The 19483-nt window shown below is 38.9% G+C and overlaps 1 protein-coding gene and 1 pseudogene across 1 annotated transcript in view; one reads left to right on the plus strand and one right to left on the minus strand.

The window, feature by feature from the left end:
* GMPS (guanine monophosphate synthase) overlaps nucleotides 1-19483 on the minus strand; it is a 44270-nt gene that overhangs the window by 21020 nt on the left and 3767 nt on the right. The window contains exons 2-7 of the mRNA XM_021719357.1: nucleotides 17879-17993; nucleotides 8467-8564; nucleotides 5689-5792; nucleotides 1751-1944; nucleotides 1346-1511; nucleotides 192-343 (exon numbers count right to left, since the gene is read on the minus strand). Coding sequence (XP_021575032.1) covers nucleotides 192-343; nucleotides 1346-1511; nucleotides 1751-1944; nucleotides 5689-5792; nucleotides 8467-8564; nucleotides 17879-17993 — 829 coding nt within the window. The remainder of the gene's footprint in view (nucleotides 1-191; nucleotides 344-1345; nucleotides 1512-1750; nucleotides 1945-5688; nucleotides 5793-8466; nucleotides 8565-17878; nucleotides 17994-19483) is intronic.
* Nucleotides 12113-12335, plus strand: LOC110596828 (annotated as a pseudogene).

The raw sequence follows: 19483 nt of genomic DNA on the forward strand, positions 1-19483 counted from the left end.
CTGCACTACAGTCTGGGCGACAGAGTGAGACTCCAACTCAAAAAAAAAAAAAAAATACAGTAAAATTCTCAGGCACAAAAGAAAAAAAAAATCAAAGTTAGCAAATTTGGTTATCTCATATGATAATAAGGAAAAACAAATTTCAAGAGTCACATCAAAAAAAGTACATGTTGAGGATATTAAAAAGGCACCTTGACAAAAGTATCCCCGATAATTTTTCTTTTCTCTTCAGGACTTGTAGTCATATTTAATGTTTTGCTAATTCTTTTCCGTGGGGTCCTGTCTTCATCTGATATTGGTAGAGTTGTTGTTCCATTGTAGAAAGAATGAGCAGCATTGATCACTGGGGGAGAGGGGAGAAATGTTTTAAACTAAGAGAAGATTTTTTTTTAATCACAAGTCAAATTACAGAAAGAAAAACTAGATGGATCCTTTGATCTTCCCTAAGTTTGTCTATACATATCAATAAGTTATATTAATATTCAATTACTGGCAATAAAAAACAGAGCTCTGATATGGGCACTCGTTAATTTTTGTTTCTGAGAGAATCCCACGGCATTTAACAATCTAGGGCCATGATTTCACAAAGTATGCTAGTTGTCTTCCCTCCATTCAGTGCTCTACCAGGGCAACCAGTAAAAGCCACAGCAAAAAGCACAGTCCCCAGGGAGTCAAAAGCAGTGGTTCATGTACAGAGAGTCAAAGTCCTTGAAACTGCACACTGAGTAGTCTCTTGTAAAACTGATTATTTGTGAACATATGTTAACAATCCTTGGCTGTTCTCTTATAGTTGATAGAAAGGAACTAAAAACTAAGATGTCTAATTGGTAGTAATGCTTAACTACTGGTGACCTTCACCCATAAGATGACAAGTGAGCTGGTTATTCCATTGTGGAGTAGCCAGTGATTTGGAGGTCTTTCCTTACCCTGGTCAATTTCCAGAGAAGACATCTGCCCCCACTACAATAAGCCTTTCTGTTTCCAAAATAATCTGTATATCCATACTTGTTGTAGAAGGGTTTGGATAGTCTCATGCATAATTAATATTATGAAATCAGGTAAGAAAAGAAATTTGAAAAAGAGGGAATAACTAGAAGAGAACAGAATGGAAGCTAGAAAATGGTACCATAACAATCTAAGTTTTATATATGTAGTAATCAATAGTTTTAAAATGTATACTGGCATCTCTCCTGAATCAGAAGTAATTATAATGTAAAAATAAAAAACATTTTCAATCCTGAGCTTATAAGAAAAACTGTAACTGTGCTCATTTAAACCATTAGGTTGGATATGATTCGACAAGTCCTGACTTATGTATGTTAACTTTTCTGGGATTTATCAATACCTTTGACCTGAATTCCAAGCTTTTTGAGGGCCTCTTCGACAGACTGGCTTTCTCGTTTTCTCATAAAGCCATTATCAATGTGTACAGCAATGACTTGATCTTGGTTCAGAGCACGATTTAGCAAAGCTGTACAAACTGTTGAGTCTACTCCACCACTGAGCAAAACCTACAAGGTAATATGAAAAGAAAAACCAAACTGAGCAGAATAAGCACCTTCAGTTTAAATCACTACCTAGAAGCACTGTTTGCATCAAAGTTATGTTCGTAACTGAAAAACACTCTGAAACAGTACAGCACTTGAGGCTTCTGTTCATCCAGTCAACATTTAAGAGCCACGTTGATGACTCCAGCTCTGGATTCCAACATTAGTATAAATCTGTAGACTTTCAGATGAACATTGCTTACCAAAACTTTTGATGTGCCTACTCGTTCTTTGATCTCTCGTATGCATTCCAGTTCTCTATTCTGTACAGTGAAGGTCCCAGTGCACCCAGCTATATCATAAAGGAAGTTCTTCAGTATCACTTTTCCATTTTCTGTAAGGCCAACTTCAGGGTGGAACTGTGCTCCATATAATTTTTTAGATTCATTTGCTATACCTTTATAGAGAAAATAATAAATTAAATTTTTCCTGTTGAAAAGGCTCAACCAACACCCACAATTAATTCCTCACAATTTCTTCCCATATAAGTGTTAAAATTTATAGGGCTTAGTGGATTGTTAACTATAGGAACAGAAAATACATAACACAAATAAAAACTACACTGCCACCGTTCTTTTCTTTTCTTTTTTTTTTTTTTTTGAGTTAGAGTCTCACTCGGTCGCCCAGACTGGAGTGCAGTGGCCGCTACCGGCCACCGCAGCCTCGCCTGCTGGGCTCCAGGATCCTTCCGCCTCAGCCTTCCGAGTAGCCGGAATTACAGGCATGTGCTACAACGCCCGGCTGATTTTTTAATTTATTGTAGAGATGAGGTCTCGCTGCCCAGGCGGGTCTCGAACCCGTGGGCTCAGGCAATCCACTCATCCCAGCCTCCCAAAGGCGCAGGATTACAGGCTGAGCCACCAAGCCCGGCGCCACCGTTCTTTATAAAGATCTTTCTTGATACGGCAACTAATAAGCTACAGGACAAGTACAGCAAGCCCTATACAAATTAACTCGCAGTACTTGCACACTCCCACCAGAGTTACTGCAATCGTCTTGTCCATTTAGTACAATGGTAACTCAGTTTTGGTTCTTGGTCCTACAAGGCTTTCAAATGTAACGTACAGTTAGCTACCAAGGTCCTATATTTAAAGGATCTCATATATCAGACTTATTAAAATATTCTAAGTGTTTCCTTCTTGGATACCATCCACAAATATAACTTTATCTACATGATTAATATGTTTCTGACAAGTATCATCTATTCAGCAACAGATATTAGGCTAGATGTTTTACATGTGCAGGCATTACCCCTACATTATAGTATTGAGATATCAAGAAACATTTCGGATATCGTGGCTTATTAAGTAACTAAATTAGACCTTGTAGGCTCCCAAACTCATACACAGTATACTATACCAGGATACCTCACATTTTATTTGGCATCCAAAATACCACTCTCTCGGTTCACTTCTTATTTCTCTGTCTGTTTCTTCTAAATCTTCTTTGCTGGCTCTTCCTCTTCTTGCCCATCTCTACACACTGAAGTCTTTTAGTTCTCTGTCCTTAAATCTCTTCTCTACACGTTCTGAGTGACCTCACACTCTCCTTACCTCAAAATTCCACCCAAATAGTGGTAAACCCCAAATTTATACCTCCAGCTCAGTTTTTTCCTCTAAAGTCTGGGCTCATATAAACAACTGCCCACTCATACCTTCACTTCAGTGTTTAATAAAACATCTTGACTTTAACATGCAAACCCAAATTCCTGAGGTCTTTCCCATCAGATAAACAGAAACTTCACCCTCTGGTTCCTCAAGCCAAAAAGCTTTAGAATGAAAACTCCATTCTACTCTCTTCTCCACTCTGTATCCAATCAACAGTAAATCCTTTGTCTCTTCCTTCAAAATATATCAGAATCCAGTCACTCCTGACAACTCCCACTTCTACCACCCTGATCCGGACGTACACTGTCTGTCTCCTGATTGCTACAATAGGTTCTTAGCTCATCTTCCTGTTTCTATCTTTGACCCCATCTCTTTTCTTCTGTCTCACGTAGCCTAATGCTGAAATGAGATCATGTGTATGTGTCTCCTTTGTCCAAAACCGCACTTCACTATGAGAAAAGTCAAAGTTTTGCCGCAGCTCAAAGTCCCTGTGTTCTGGCCGCCAACTACCTCTCTAACTTTGTCTCTATCACTCCCCCACCCCATGTTCACTCTGCTCTAACCAGGTAGTCTCCTTACTGCTCCTCAGTATGGTGCCTAGTGCCTAGTATGATGTTTTGCAGACATCCAAGACACATGATTATACATGCCTAAGAAAGGCATAAAAAACAGGTAACTACTTTCACTCATTCCAGGATCTGTACTGCTATTTCCTCTTTCCCCAGATATAGAGGTCAACATTTACTGTCTTCAGACCCAATGTCATCTTACATGAATACTATTCCTAAATATCCTATATAAAATAGTAATAACTCTATTTAGACATATTCTGTAACACCCTTTCCAAACCCCGCTACTTACTCTTTAAATGTAAACACTATCTGACATTCTGTATTTGTGAATTGTCTACCTTCACATTGCCCGATACTAAACAAGGACTCTGTCTGGTTTATTCATGACTATATTCTTGAATCATGCCTGACACATAATAGGTATGCAAATATTTGTTGAATAAATAAAAATACATAAGCCTGTCTATCACTAATGATAAGTGAGTACAAACTTGTCGGTATAAAAACCATGCTTGACCATTCCTGTGCTAATGTATTAGTCTGTCAAGTAACTGCAGGTAGATTACTTAATTGAGTCCATCTATGACAAAATTTTTTTTCAACTTACTATTTAGGTGCGGCATCACAAACAAAAAAAATTTTATTGATAAACCCACTTTTTTCTATCACTGATTTCCAGGAGTGTTAATGACTATTTACATTAGTTATTCAAGCAAGCAAGCAAGTCAAAACCCCAAACTGCTAGAAAATCAATTCCTCTTCCTCAAAAAAGTAGAGAACAAAATGGTTTAAAGCAGGGATAGCAAACCCTCTGCAAAAGGTTAATAAATACTTTACGGGATATATATAGGACCCGTGTTTTATTGTAACCTTTTAATAATGTAAAAACCATTTTTAGCTCCTGGACATACAAAGTAAGCAACAGGCTGAATTTGACCTTCAGGCCAGCTGCCAACCATAGTTAAGAGAAATGTCCTGAGTGCCTAGTCTGATGTTTTGCAGGCATCCAAGACACATGATTATACATACCTAAGAAAGGCATAAAGAACAGGTAACTACAAATATAGCATGGTAGGAAAATGAACAGTTCTTAAATTTTTCCTGAGTTATAAAAGTATAGTGCTTTATGTATGAAAAGTTTATATTAGAATGAAGCATTTTAAAAAGCATTTCAGGCTGGGTGCAGTGACTCATGCATTTAATCATAGCACTTTGGGAGGCTGAGGCAAGAGAATTGCTTGAATCCAGGAGTTTACGACCCCATCTCTACAAAAAAAAACATCAAACAAATTAGCTAGGTTTGGTGGCATGTGCCTGTAATCCCAGCTACTCAGGAAGCTACTTGGGAGGCTGAGGTGGAAGGATCACCTGAGCTCAAGAAGTTGAGGCTGCGATGAGCCATGATTGTGCCACCACATACCAGCCTGGGTGACAGTTTGACTCTGACTCAAAAAAAGCACTTCAAAGGAAACCAGTAAGTAAATGGCTTCTGGATAATCCTTCTAATACTAAATTATTTTAATTAATTAACAGTTGATCCTACCACATTTACAATATCTTTGAAAAATAACAAAAATCAGTAGGGCACAGTGGCTCACGCCTGTAATCCCACCATTTTGGGAGGCGGAAATGAGAGGACTGCATGAGCTCAGGAGTTCAACACCAGCCTAGGCAACTTGGGTAGACCTCATCTCTACAATAAATCAAAAAATCAGCCAGGTGTGGTGGTCATGCCTGTAGTTTCAGCTACTTGGAAGGCTGAGGAGGAAGGATCACCTGAGACTAGCAGGTTGAGGCTGCAGTGGCCATGAGTGTGCCACTGCACTCTAGCCTGGGTGATAGAGTGAGACTCTGACTCAAAAAAAAAAATCAAAGAGTATCTCATACAAAAACAAAAAAATATGCTTACTTTTCAAATAAAGTTTTTTAAAATCAAATCTGTGAAATTTTTAAAATTTTCACCTGCTACGATGTTCCCGGAACGTGCCACAACCTTGAATCCATCAGCTACTTTGTCTACACTATCTCCATGTGTAAGCAAAACAATTTCTTCCTTCTGAAGGCCCCTAAACATGCAAAAAATAAAACACAACACAAATACCTTAATTAAAAACATGATTAATAGGTTCTTTTGCTTTAGAAATACAAGCTTGCCATACATGATCAAGAAAACAGGAAAAAATGTGTCACAGTGCAACACTGCTATAATCTGAATATGCTAATATTCTGTCCATTGTAAATGAAGCCAATAAAATATAAAATCTCAAAAAAGGCAAACTACAAAAATTGAAAACTGAAACAAATAAATATACGAAACTGGCAGTACAACTATACATACACACAAGAATAATTTTGAAAGACTATAAAACAATAATTTCAATATTATTATCTCCATTGGGATTTATCATGAAGACACAGACATCTCAAACACATCTGATTAACAATTCAATCAGCAGTCCGTAGTAATAGCATTAGTACTAATATCGTTATTCTGCAGCTATATGTACTGTATAAATATATGCGTATCGTAGGCTAAAACAGTAATGTAATTAGCAATTGAGATTTTCAGCTTAAGAATAAGGAGATACAAAAGGAGACACAAAATAAAATAGGCCAGGTAAACACCCCATAATCTTTCATTTCAATTGGAAATAGCACTAATGATTCGTTTTGTCTTTCTAAAGCAGGTACTATTTAACTTTGTTCACAGAAAAGTCCTAGAACAGTAACAACCCAGTACCAATGTGGACCTCTAGTGCCAAACAAATTAATAACACTTAGCGAAGGGATTAAGAAAAACAAGTAATACTAATCAAATGTACTGTGTGAACTTCCTGTAGACCCTGATTCAAATAAATCAATCATAAAAAGGTACTATTTACATCATGGGAAAATCCAAACAAGAATTTAGTATTAAATATTAAGGGATAAAATATAAATTAAAACAAAGCATATTAATGCCAAAATGATGTTTTCGGGTTTTGTTGTTGTCATCATTGTTGTTTAGGTATACATGGAATCCCAGAATTTTAGAACTAAAGACAGACCTTATGTTTAGCGCCTCTTGTGGTCTATTTCATCCAAGGGTCCCTAAGCTGTTCTCAAGACTAGACACTGGAACTCAGGCTGAACGCAAGCACCCATAGCACTCCATTAGGGTGTGGAGCAAGCATGGATTTCAAACCCATTTTCGCAATGAGAAGCTTCAGTTTATAAAATTATTTTGAGCAACCCTGGTGTTTTTTATTAACCTTCCTTTGAAAAAGAACCTTTAAAAACAGATCATCTCCTTGTTTTGCCCTTTGTCAATATCAATGAAGAACCAGGCTGCATCAGTTTTGTGTAAAAACTAGAATTATATCTCCATTTCAGATTTTTTAAAAGTTCATGACTTGAATTTTAGAAGTTCTGAACTGTCCAGTTTGGAGTAAACTACTATGTATTAATTTAGTCACAAATCAATGGAGACCTTAAGAATACATGTTAATAAACCTATTAACTAAAAATAATTAGCACAGTTAAAAGAGTGAGAATAAAAAGTAACTGTGTATTCATTAACTGACACCACCTAGCATTTTACAATTGCATTTCTCTTAATGCAATTAAGAGAAAATATAGTTTTAAAATAAAAATAAAATTTTGATCAAAATAAAGGAACTGAGTAACTCTACCAATAGTCCACCAAATGAGCTTTACAACAAAGCACGGAAAACCCTCTCCAAAAGAAAACAAGTGACTCAAACATAAGCTTTCTGGTCTTTGAGAAAACAATAAAAAACTTTGACTTTTTTTTGCAAGGCAGAGGTAAATGATTCTAGGAAGCTAGTGAACAGTTCATCTGTTGGTTTTTAAATAGATTAGAGTTATAGCATCTTTACTAGCAAGCAATTAAATCAAATAATGCAGTCATTGCATTAAAAAAAGATAATACAGCCGGGCTCGGTGGCTCAGCCTGTAATCCCGCGCCTTTGGGAGGCTGAGGTGAGTGGATTGCCTGAGTCCGCGGGTTCGAGACCCACCTGGGCAGCGAGAACTCATCTCTACAATCAATCAAAAATCAGCCGGGTGTGGTAGCGCATGCCTGTAATTCCGGCTACTCGGAAGGCTGAGGCGGAAGGATGACCAGAGCCCAGCAGGCGAGGCTGCGGTGGCCGGAAGCGGCCACTGCACTCCAGTCTGGGCGACTGAGTGAGACTCCAACTCAAAAAAAAAAAAAAGATAATACACCAAGCTCCAGTTTTGCCTAAACATAGAGAAGGTGAGGAGCGAAATAAAACACATCCTTAGGATTAAGTACAGCAAGCAGATGACTTGTGAAGAGCCCAGCAAGAAAGTTGGGGGAGAGGTATGCACAAGCATGTAGTCAGCACAGAACCGTTTAAAACGTTATCCATTTGTCACACCTGGAACACCATATATAGACTCACACTCAAAAGAGTGAAAAGGAAAAAGTTACCAATGCTGGCACCAAAAGACACAGTTCCAAATAGGGTTCCCCAACTGCACAGGTGTTCTCAAGCTTCCCAAGGGTCTCCCTGATTCCCTCCGAGCATCACTATCATCCTCACCATTCTCTGCTACCTTGACGCTCAAATGGAGGCAAACAGGACTATTACACTTGTGGCCACTACCATAACCTTAATTTTGTTGATGAATTCGTCCTCCAATTTTGACGACTAACAGTATCAACTTTAAAGGAATTAATGTACTATAGTTCTTATTCATCTGAAAAGGTAATACCTGAATAATGAACAGGTGTTATCCACACTGATGTTGAAGACTCCATCTTCTCTAACATTTTTTTTGTGCACAGTACCGCCAAATACCTTATTCATCATCTGTTCAAAGAGAAAATAAACTGATGGTAACAGAAATCAAAAGAAAAATATCCAGTCATTCTGGTTTATACTGATTTAATAATTTATATTTGTAAAATATAAATTTGAATTTGTATAAAATTTTCTTGCCACTGTACGCTTTATGTTGGCAGCACTATACAAACAACTCAGTAAGGTTTCACAACCTTGGTATAGCAGTGTCTCTCAGCTGTATTCATGTTGACATGTGGTGGTATCTTGCCGAGTGGAGTTCATTACTGTTGTTGCATGTTTTTGTGTGCAATCGCGAGAATGTTGGAGCTTGAATTAGAGCAATGGACAAACATTAAATATCTTGTTAAACTTGGCAAGAGTGGATGTGAAATCAGAGGGGGACATGTTACCCAAGTTTATGGGGATAATGCCATAAACAAACAACAGTGTAAAAATGGATTAAACACTTTTCTGAGGGGAAAAGCATCACTGATGAAGAAAAGTCAGGATGGCCAGTAACAAGTTTCGCAGAACTGATGAAAACATCGCAAAATTTGTCAAATTGTGGGTCAAAATCATCAGTTGACTGTGAGAAACATGGCAGACCAAATAAACATCAACAGAGAAATAGTTAGGAAAGTCTTAACTGAAAATCTTGGCATGAGAAAGGTATGTACAAAAACAGTCCCAAAAGAACTCCTGCCTCATGACAATGCACCAGCTCACACAGCACTGCCTGTGAGGGAGTTTTTAGCCAGTAAACACAATGCACCAGCTCACACAGCACTGCCTGTGAGGGAGTTTTTAGCCAGTAAACAAATGACTATTGGGATAACCTCCCTACTCACCTGATCTGGCCCCCGAAGATAAAGGCAATATGGAAAGGAAGACATTTTGATGACATTCAGGACATCAAGGGTAATATAATGACAGGTCTGATGGCCATCCCAGAAAGAGTTCCAAAGCTGTTTTAATGGGTGGACTAGGCACTGGTGTCAGTGCATAGCTTCCCAAGAGGAGTATTATGTAGGTGATCATATTAATATTCATTATGAGGTATATAGCACTTTTTCTAGGATGAGTTCGTGAACTTAATTGCCAAACCTCAAACATATAACTTTAATTTTGTTTATGAATTCTAAAAGCTCTAATTTTGATTAATACAGTAACAACTTTAAATGAGTTAATCTACTACTAAAATATTGCCCAGGCTAGTATCAAACTCCTAGGTTCAAGAGATCTTCCCACCTAGGCCTCCCAAAGTGCTGGGATTACAGGCATGTGCCACACCATCTGACCCCATAACAGGAATTTAGGCAGGTACAAATTCTTCCAAGCTATTTAATCTGTGACTCCAAGGGAACAAGTCTGAAAGCTTACAGAAGGCTATGCTGTAGAGACAGGATAAGCAAAAAAATCTGGCTTTTCAATTAAACTCATCTATTCAAATGCCATAGGCCTATAGAATTCAATTCGGCCCCTCCTGTGTTAATCTTTTCTTATTTATCATTTACATGCCCAAAATCCCACACACCAGATAAACACACACAAGATTTTTGCAAACATTAAATTTGTACTGATATAATCACTCCAATTCATCACAGTACATCTGTTCCACAACAGGTGCCATAAGATATCTGCCATCACAATGCACAGTACAGGATGACCCAGTCCCTGACAGAAAGGTAGACAGAGGACTAAATAAATACTCATTCTTATAATTCAAAGTAGCATATTCCAACTCATTAGCAAATGCTGCCCTCTACATTCTCCTCTTAGATATTCACCATAAAAAGGTTTGGGTAAAGTCTAGTAGCAAAGAAACTTGCTAGCATTTGTTTAACCGAATAGTTCCCAAACTAAAGACTCAGGGCTGGGTGCTCACATTTGTAATTCCAACACTCTAGGACAACGAAGCAAGAAAACTGCTTGAGTTCAAGACCAGCCTAGGCAACACAGCAAGATTTCGTCTCTACAAAAAAGTACAAAAATCAGCCAGGCATGGTGGCACATGCCTGCAGTCCCAGCTACCTTGGAGGCTGAAGTGGAAGAATCACCTGAACTCGGGAGGTTGAGGCTGCAGTGAGCTATAAGCATGCCACTGCACTCTAGCATGGGCAACAGAGTTGAGACTCCAACTCTAAAAAAAAAAAGACTTAAGACCCAAAACTTTTTCTGCGGTATATTACCTAACATGCAGTTTAAATACTGTGCAGACTAATCAGTCGCCTTGCCTCTAATTGTGTCCCTCTCTTCCCATCCTTATTCTAGAGATCTACCAATGTTAGCTACTAAAATATGTAGACTATGTTAGCCTATGGTAAAATTCTTTAGTAGTTCCCTAGCATCTACTGCAAAAGTTGGTAAACTTTTTCTGTAAAGGGCCAGAAAGTAAATATTTCAGCTTTCACAGGCCCTTCTGTGTCTGTAGCAACTACTCAATTCTTGCCACTGTAGCCCAAAAGCATCCATAGACAATACTTAAAGGATTAGATGTAGCTATGCTACAATGAAACTGTATTTATGGACATAGAAATGTGAATTTCATTTCATTTTCACATGCCACAAAATATAATTTTTTTTTTTTTTTTGAGTCTCACTTTGTTGCCCAGGCTGGAGTATAGTGACTTGCTCACAGCCACCACAGCCTCGACCTGTTGGGCTCAGGCGATCCTTTCGCCTCAGCCTTCCAAGTAGCTGGAACCCCAGGCACACACCATCACACTCAGCTAATTTTTTGATTTATTGGAGAGATGAGGTCTCGCCAACTTGCCCATGATGGTCTCGAAACCTTGGGCTCAGGCAATCCTCTCGTCTCAGGCTCCCAAAGTGCTGGGATTACAGGCTTGAGCCACCATACCCAGCCTTATAATTATTTGTTTAATTGCCAAGCATTTAAAAATGTAAAAGCCATTTTTTGCTTCCAGGTCATGCATAAACAGGCAGTGGGCCAGAGGTGGTTTTACATCAAACACAAGACTAATTTTGGCTTCATCTTCCCCCATTCTCTACTCTAGTCATTCCAACTAGTGTGATTGGACCATGTTCTCTTTCCCTTGTGCTTGGGTCTCTTCACTGCCACAGAGGGATAGCAAAGTATGTGGCCCAGAGCATTGATTAAAATATACTGAAGTAAAAATGAATTCTTTCTTCTTTATCCTCAGTGAAACTTGTGCACCTCTCTGCCTACCTTAACTTACAGTTCATAATTAGAAGACACCTAAAACATCAATAAAACCAAAACTACTGAAATTCTACACAATTTAACAGTCTAAAATGTCTAAAATAAAGGCTTCTACAAAGCCAATGGCTTGCAGTAAAATCTAAAGCTATCTCACCTGCTCAGAAGACGTTCCTGCTTATTTTTGGTTCTATATTACCTTAAGGTTGAACATGCAAAGAGTTGAGAAATCAGCTAAGTATGTGATTGGTGGAGGAAAAGATAACTTTATGTATAATAATTTACTTTCTTATTTTAATATTCTATTCTGACTTAAGGAAATGGCTTTCAGTATGAATTCCTGATAACTCCAAGATTGTGACTGCCTCAAAAAAAACCATACAGAGGTACTACAATGGCTTCCAACGGGGTCCCTGTGAGCACTAACTGCTTGGTAAATGAACCTCTGGAGATTTCGGACAACGTGGGAGAATAGCTTTGGAGTGTCTACCGCTTTGCGTCCGACAGGAATGATTTCCGGAGGAAGTTGATCCTCAATTTGGGACTCTGCTGCGGGAGTTTGGCTAGCTAGGAACTTGAGTGACACTGACTTTATGGCACCTCAGCCAGGGGTGTAGTCAGCCAAGGAGACAAATGAAATTCTATGCTGTACCAGAACCACCTAAAAACAGAGCCTATGATCTGTAACCACCACAAGATATGCCCTGATGGCAGCTGAAATTTGGTTCAGATGGGCATCTTCCTTTTCCCTGTGTTTTCCTTTAGTTCCTTGCATCCACTCAGAAACTCCATTCTCTGGTCAGCAGTCAGGCTTAAGCTAAAACTTTGCCTCTGTTTGTAAAATTCTGTACATAGTTCCTAAGTTTCTGCAGGGGGTGATCTTTACTCTTGTACTGAGAAATAACAATGGTGTTTTAACAAATATCTGAAATAAAGACTGCACACACAAAAAAAAAAGAAAAAGAAAAAGAAAAAGAAACCCATACAGTACTCCAGGTCTACAAAATCAGATCGACTGCTCTTTTATCTTCTATGTTAAGATCTTTTATATGCCAAGGCCTTATAATAAAGTATGGATTGGGGAGGAAGAAAGGGAAGGAAATTCTCCTCAATAAAAGTAATTTGACAAAGCCTTGTGAAAGTATATAAAGAAGCCAAGTGAAACCATAAAGACTGAAAAGGCAAGTCACAACCTACAAGGTACCTGCAAGGCCTAGCATAGCAAGACCTTGTTTCCATTAAAAAGATTTAAAAATTAGCTAGGCATGGTAGCATAGAGGCTGTAGTCCCAGTTACTCGTGAGACTGAGGAAGGAGGATCGTTTGAACCCAGGAGTTCAAGCCTGCCATGAGGTATTATCACACCACTGCACTCCAGCCTGGGCAACAGAGTGAGATCCTGTCTAAAAAACATAACAAATAAATAAAAATAGAAGGTATCTGTAATATATATAATTGGTAGAAATGTGGTATCCAGCATAGCATATATATAAAGGACTGTAATAGTACAATAAAAAAGGACAAACAATTCAACAGAAAATGGGCAAAAATCATGAACAAGCTTTTATAGTAAACCAAACTAATGGCAAATAAACATACAAATCTTAAGACTACAATGTGATTCCATTTTATACCAACCCAGATGTGCAAATACAAGAAAAAAAAGAATCTGATCATGTCATGGGTTGGCAAGGGTATGCGCAGAAAATGTTTTTATAATGCTGTGAGAATGTATATTGAGGGAAAAAAATGTCACTACCTACTGAAACTGAAAATGCACATCATGACCCAGCATTATGAGGAATAAGTCACTATCTCTTACATTAAAGGAACATTTTCCAGATGTATTTCACTATAAGTGGGCCCTAAAAAATATCTTGTGAGACTCTTTCTTATAGAATGCTATAATGCCTCTCAGTATACAACCATTTCATTTAGTTGTAATTTGTGCTTTATGATCTGATTATCAGTATCACTGATACTGATTATCAGTAATATGATTACTATGGCAAAGGAGAACAACAAATTATGTAAATACATTACATAGTGGACAAAAAAAAAAAGTCAGCAAATTGTATTCAATTCAATCCAGATGCATGCTCTTCTAAGACTATAACTTAAATCATTTGTTTTTTCCAAGTCAAATGTATAATCCCCATTTAAGCTTTGCAGAGAATATTAAAAGAGAAAGAAGAAGCTTTGACTATAAAATTCTTGTTGTCTAGAGAACAAAATATTCATTATTGTAGATTTTGTACTTGACACAGTTTTAGTGATCAGTATTTCCTCCAAATCAAAGTGAAAAGATATTGCAAACAATCAGAAAAACGACATCTAGTGTAGCTGTTTTACTGGTTGGTTTCTTTCTAATATTCTGCACTTGTATCAACAGTGGGAACAACAAAAACATTAAACATCCTTAAGTGAACACCAATTTATATCTTCTTCCTTCACTGAAAGCTCTAGAGCCAGCTAGAATATATTGCTCTTGTTTCCTTTCTCCTTTTTAAACAGTTTATCTTTGTGCAATATTCATATTAAAGCACAACAGTTTCAGACTGTTTTTAAAAAAAAAAACAAAACAGAAATGCTATTTATTTTTTTACACAACCCACCCACAGCTGTGGTCCCAGCTACCTGGGAGGCTGAGGTAGGGGGATCATTCAAGCCTAGGAGTTCGAGTTCAGCCTGGGAAGCATAGGGAGACCCTGTCTCTAAAAGAAATAAACAAAAAACTCCCTCTGTTTTGCCTGTTTGCTAAAATTTCAAACTATCCTCAACCCAACAATTTAATTTAATCATTGAGATAAATAAATACATCTTTATTATTAAACCAAACATACAAGAAACTGAAAGTTAAAGGAAATTCTCAATAATTAATTAGGTAAGAACAGAATATCATGAGAAAATTGAAAACCTGCTATCTTAGGTAGCACCAATTCCACTTTGGTCAATTAGGGTCTCATAATTAGGTTAATTCCAATTCTGTTGCAGGCACAAAAGGAAAAAGAGGTCACAAGAATTCGCAAACTGAACAAGTCAATCCATGGACATCTATATTTATTTGGCTGTTCTTAGCATAGCAGAAAATCCTACATTTTAAAAAAAACAGCATCTTGCTTCTGACACTAGAAAAGGCAAAATACTATAACATACCTACTAATAGTATATTATTCAGGGAATAGTTTCCTAACTAATTCAATTTTAGATTATCTAATCAAATAAAATACATTGTTAAAAATTACCTCAATTAGATTATAATTTTACAACCACCAGTGATAACTTTTCTTAAATGTGTCTATTTATAATCTAGTTCCTAGAAAATACATCATATTGGATAAAATCATTCTTTGATGAGAATTTAGTATGTTACTAAGTATTATCATTCTATCATCTTATTTAATAAGGACATTCTACTTGACTAGTAAATCTATACTACTTAAAAATAAAGTAAGCCGGGCTCGGTGGCTCAGCCTGTAATCCCGCGCCTTTGGGAGGCTGAGGTGAGTGGATTGCCTGAGCCCGCGGGTTCGAGACCCGCCTGGGCAGCGAGACCTCATCTCTACAATAAAGCAAAAAATTAGCTGGGTGTGGTAGCACGCGCCTGTAATTCCGGCTACTTGGAAGGCTGAGGCGGAAGGATCGCCAGAGCCCAGCAGGTCGAGGTTGCGGTGGCCGGGAGCGGCCACTGCACTCCAGTCTGGGCGACAGAGTGAGACTCCAACTCAAAAAAAATAAAAAATAAAAAAAAATAAAGTAAACTAGCATGGCTAAAATCCAGAACAATGACAATACCAGATACTGGGCAAGGAAGTGGAACAATAGGAACTCTCACTTACTACTGGTGGGAATACAAAATAGTACAGCCACTTTGGAAGACAGTTTGAAAGTTTCTTACAAAACTAAACATACTCTTATCACAGGATTCAGTAATTGCCTTTGTATGTACCCTAAAGGAGATAAAAACTTAAGTCCACACAAAAACCTACACATGAAAAAAGAATTAGCTATAAAGTCATGAAAAGACATGGAGGAAACTTGAGTGTATGTTACGAAGCGAAAAAAGCCAATCTGAAAAGGCTACATACTATATGATTCCAACTATATAACATTCTAGGAAAGTCAAAACTATGGAAAAAAAAAAAAGATCAGTGGTTTCCAGGAGTTGAGGGGAGGGAAGGATGAATTGGCAGAGCACAGAGGATTTTAGGGAAGTGAAAATACTAAACACGATACTATAATGGTGGACACATATCACTACACATTTGTTCAAACCCACAGAACGTGTAACACCAAGAATGAACCCTAATGTAAACTATGGACTTTGGGTGATAATGATATGCCAATGCAGATTCATCAATTACAACAAATGTACCATTCTGGCGTGGGATGTTGACATGGGGGAAGCTATGCATGTGTGGGGGCTGGGGGCAGATGGGATATTTCTGTATCTACCTCTCAATTTTGTTTTGAACCTAAAATTGCTCTAAAAAATTAAAGACTTTAAAAAAAGAAAGAAAGAAACAGCTGGGCACAGTGGCTCATGCCTGTAATCCCAGCACCTTGGGAGGTGGAGGCAAGAGGACTTCCTGAGCCCAGAGGTTCAAGACCAGCTTGGGCAACTTGGCGAGACCTTGTCTTTACAATAAATCAAAAAATTAGCTGGGTATGGTGGTGCGCACCTATAGTTCCAGCTACTTGGAAGGCTGAAGTGGAAGGATCACCTGAGTCCAGCAGATAGAGGCTGTGATGGCCCTGAGTGTGCCACGGCACTTCAGCCTAGGTGACAGAGTGAGAATCCAACCCCCCCAAAAAGGAACCAGAAACAGAAAAAAATATATAAAGTAAGCAAATAAAGATATCAAAGCAGTCAAATAGACTTCTAAACATTAACTCATAGAAAAGTATCTTTATCTCAAGACCTCAAGAAGTCCCCATCTGTTCTTGCTTTTGCTATAACATCAAGGTACACAAATTTATTAATTTTCAGGAGACAATTTATAATCAATTTATAATCTGTCAGGAGACACCTGACAGATACCATCTTAACCAAATGGCACAAATCAACACTATGTGCCTCCTGATACAATGCTCTAGGAGGGACACAGCATCACTTCTGGGGCACTCCTACCAAAAATGCAAAACTTCAATCTAGCAGTGAGGAAACAGAAACGAAACCAAAACTGAGGTATATACTATAAAATAATAGGCACATACTTTTTAAAAAAACTGTTGAGGTCATGAAAGAGAAAGAAACAATGAGGAACTGTTCCAGACTGAAAGAGTTTAAAGAGACATGACAACCAAATATAACACAAGGTCCTGGTTGGATCTGGAACCCAGGGGGTATTTTCTTTTTTTTTTTGAGTTGGAGTCTCACTCTGTCACCTAGACTGGAGTGTAGTGGCCGCTCCCAGCCACTGCAGCCTCGACATGCTGGGCTCCGGCGATCCTTCCGCCTCAGCCTTCCAAGTAGCCGGAACTACAGGCGCGCGCTACCACACCCGGCTAATTTTTGATTTATTGTAGAGATGAGGTCTTGCCGAGTTGCCCAGGCAGGTCTCGAACCTGTGGGCTCAGGCAATCCACTCACCTCAGCCTCCCAAAGGCGCGGGATTACAGGCTGAGCCACCGAGCCCAGCCCCAGGGGGTATTAATGAGACAAACTGGGAAATGTAAATGGAGTTTACGGGTTAGATTCTAACACTGAATCAATGTTAACTTTCCTATTTGGACAGCTGTGCTGTGGTTATGTGGAAGAATGTTCCAGTACTTAAGAAATACAATGAATAACATGGCATCATCACATCTGTAACTTACTCTCAAATAGTTAAAAAATGTCAACAGCTAGAGAATTGGGTAGTGGTATACAGGAGCTACCTGTGTACTGTTTCTGCAACTTTTGGGTAAATCTGCAGGCCCAAGTTTTTTTTAAATGGACAGTGTTTGGTTACATGAGTAGTTACTTTTCTGAAAACAGATTCCCTATCAGGTAAGTTCCGCCATACAAGTATAGTAATTCATACATCGTTGTCATATGTAAATTATCTCATCCAACTAAGTATCCTAAAAATCCTAAAAAGAGAAAATACCAATACAGTAGGAGTCACAAACAAAATAAAATATAACTCATCTTTCAAAAAAAAAATTTACAGATGTACCTGCATGCCATAGCAAATTCCAAGAACAGGCTTGCCAATAGTGAATATTGCTGGATCAAACCAGGGAGCATCTTCAGCATACACAGAATTAGGTCCTCCAGAGATGATAATAGCACTGCAGATTTAAGGAATAGAGTCAGTGAAGAATCTTCACCTGTTAATTTTTATACAAAGTCTATGCCCTCTCTCTCATACCACTGACTAGGACAACACAGATTCAGAGATTTTGTTATGTTTTTGGTACAATGTAGCAGATCCAGATTTTATCCCAGATAATCAATATCCTCCTACACAGCACTGTTATTTTTACTTTACTTTGTTTCAGTGCTTAAAAGTATATCAATTCAGCTGGGCTTGGTGGCTCAGTCTGTAATCCCATGCCTTTGGGAGGCTGAGGTGAGTGGATTGCCTGAGACTGAGGGTTCGAGACCCGCCTAAGCAACTTAGCAAGACCTCATCTCTACAATAAATCAAAAATTAGCCAGGCGTGGTAGCGTGCGCTGGTAGTTCCGGCTGCTTGGAAGGCTGAGGCAGAAGGATCGCCGGAGCCCAGCAGGTCGAGGCTGCAGTGGTCGGGAGCGGCCACTGCACTCCAGTCTGGGTGACAGAGTGAGACTCCAACTCAAAAAAAAAGTGTATCAATTCAGTCGGGCACCATGGCTCAAGTCTGTAATCCCAGCACTTTGGGAAGCCGAGATGAGAGGATTGCCATGGGCTCGAGAACAGCCTGAACAACCTGGCAAGACCTCATTTCTACAAATCAAAAATTAGCCGGGTGTGGTAGCGCGTGCCTATAGTTCCATGGAAGGCTGAAGTGGAAGGATCACCTGAGCCCAGAGGGTCGACGTTGGGGAGGCCATGAGCATGCCACTGCACTCCAGCCTGGGTGACGGAGTAAGACTCCAACTCAAAAATAAAAAAGTATATCAGTTCAGGCAGGGTCTGTAATCCCAGCACTTTGGGAGATGGAGGTAGGAAGATCGTTTGAGCCCAGGAGTTACAGAGCAGCCTAGGCAAAATAATGAGACCTTTGTCTCGACAAAAAATTAGCCAGGCGTGGTGGCGTGCACCTAGAGTCTCAGCTACTCGAGAAGCTGAGGCAGAAGGATCACCTGAACCCAGGAGGTTAAGGCTACAGAGAGCCATGAGTGTGCTACTGCACTCCAACCTAGACGACAGAGTGAGACCCCAATAGGCACAAACTTTCAGATGGATAATACCGATGTTTCTATCTGTGAAAGTTAGCATGCATGAATTTGTTTTGTTTGCTCATCAACAGAAGAAGTAAATGAGAAATCTGGAGATGGAGAAAATATAGGTCTTCTGAGAGCGCAGGAGTAAAGAAGGTCACAGAAGACAAGTGAAGGCATCGTGAAGGCCCTGGATAGCTCAGAGAAAAATACTCTACAACAAAGGATGGCACAACATGAAGCGTTACATAACTTCACCTATTTTTGTTTTGTTTTGTTTTTTGAATTAGAGTCTCACTCTATCGCCCAAGCTGGAGTACGGTGGCACGCTCACGGCCAGCGCAGCCTCAACCTGCTGGGCTCTGGAGAACCCTCCACCTCAGCCTTCCAAGTAGCCAGAACCACAAGCACTCAC

The sequence above is a fragment of the Carlito syrichta genome, unplaced genomic scaffold, assembly GCF_000164805.1.
Source record: "Carlito syrichta isolate Samal-C Ts95f unplaced genomic scaffold, Tarsius_syrichta-2.0.1 Scaffold314595, whole genome shotgun sequence".
Lineage (NCBI taxonomy): Eukaryota > Metazoa > Chordata > Mammalia > Primates > Tarsiidae > Carlito > Carlito syrichta.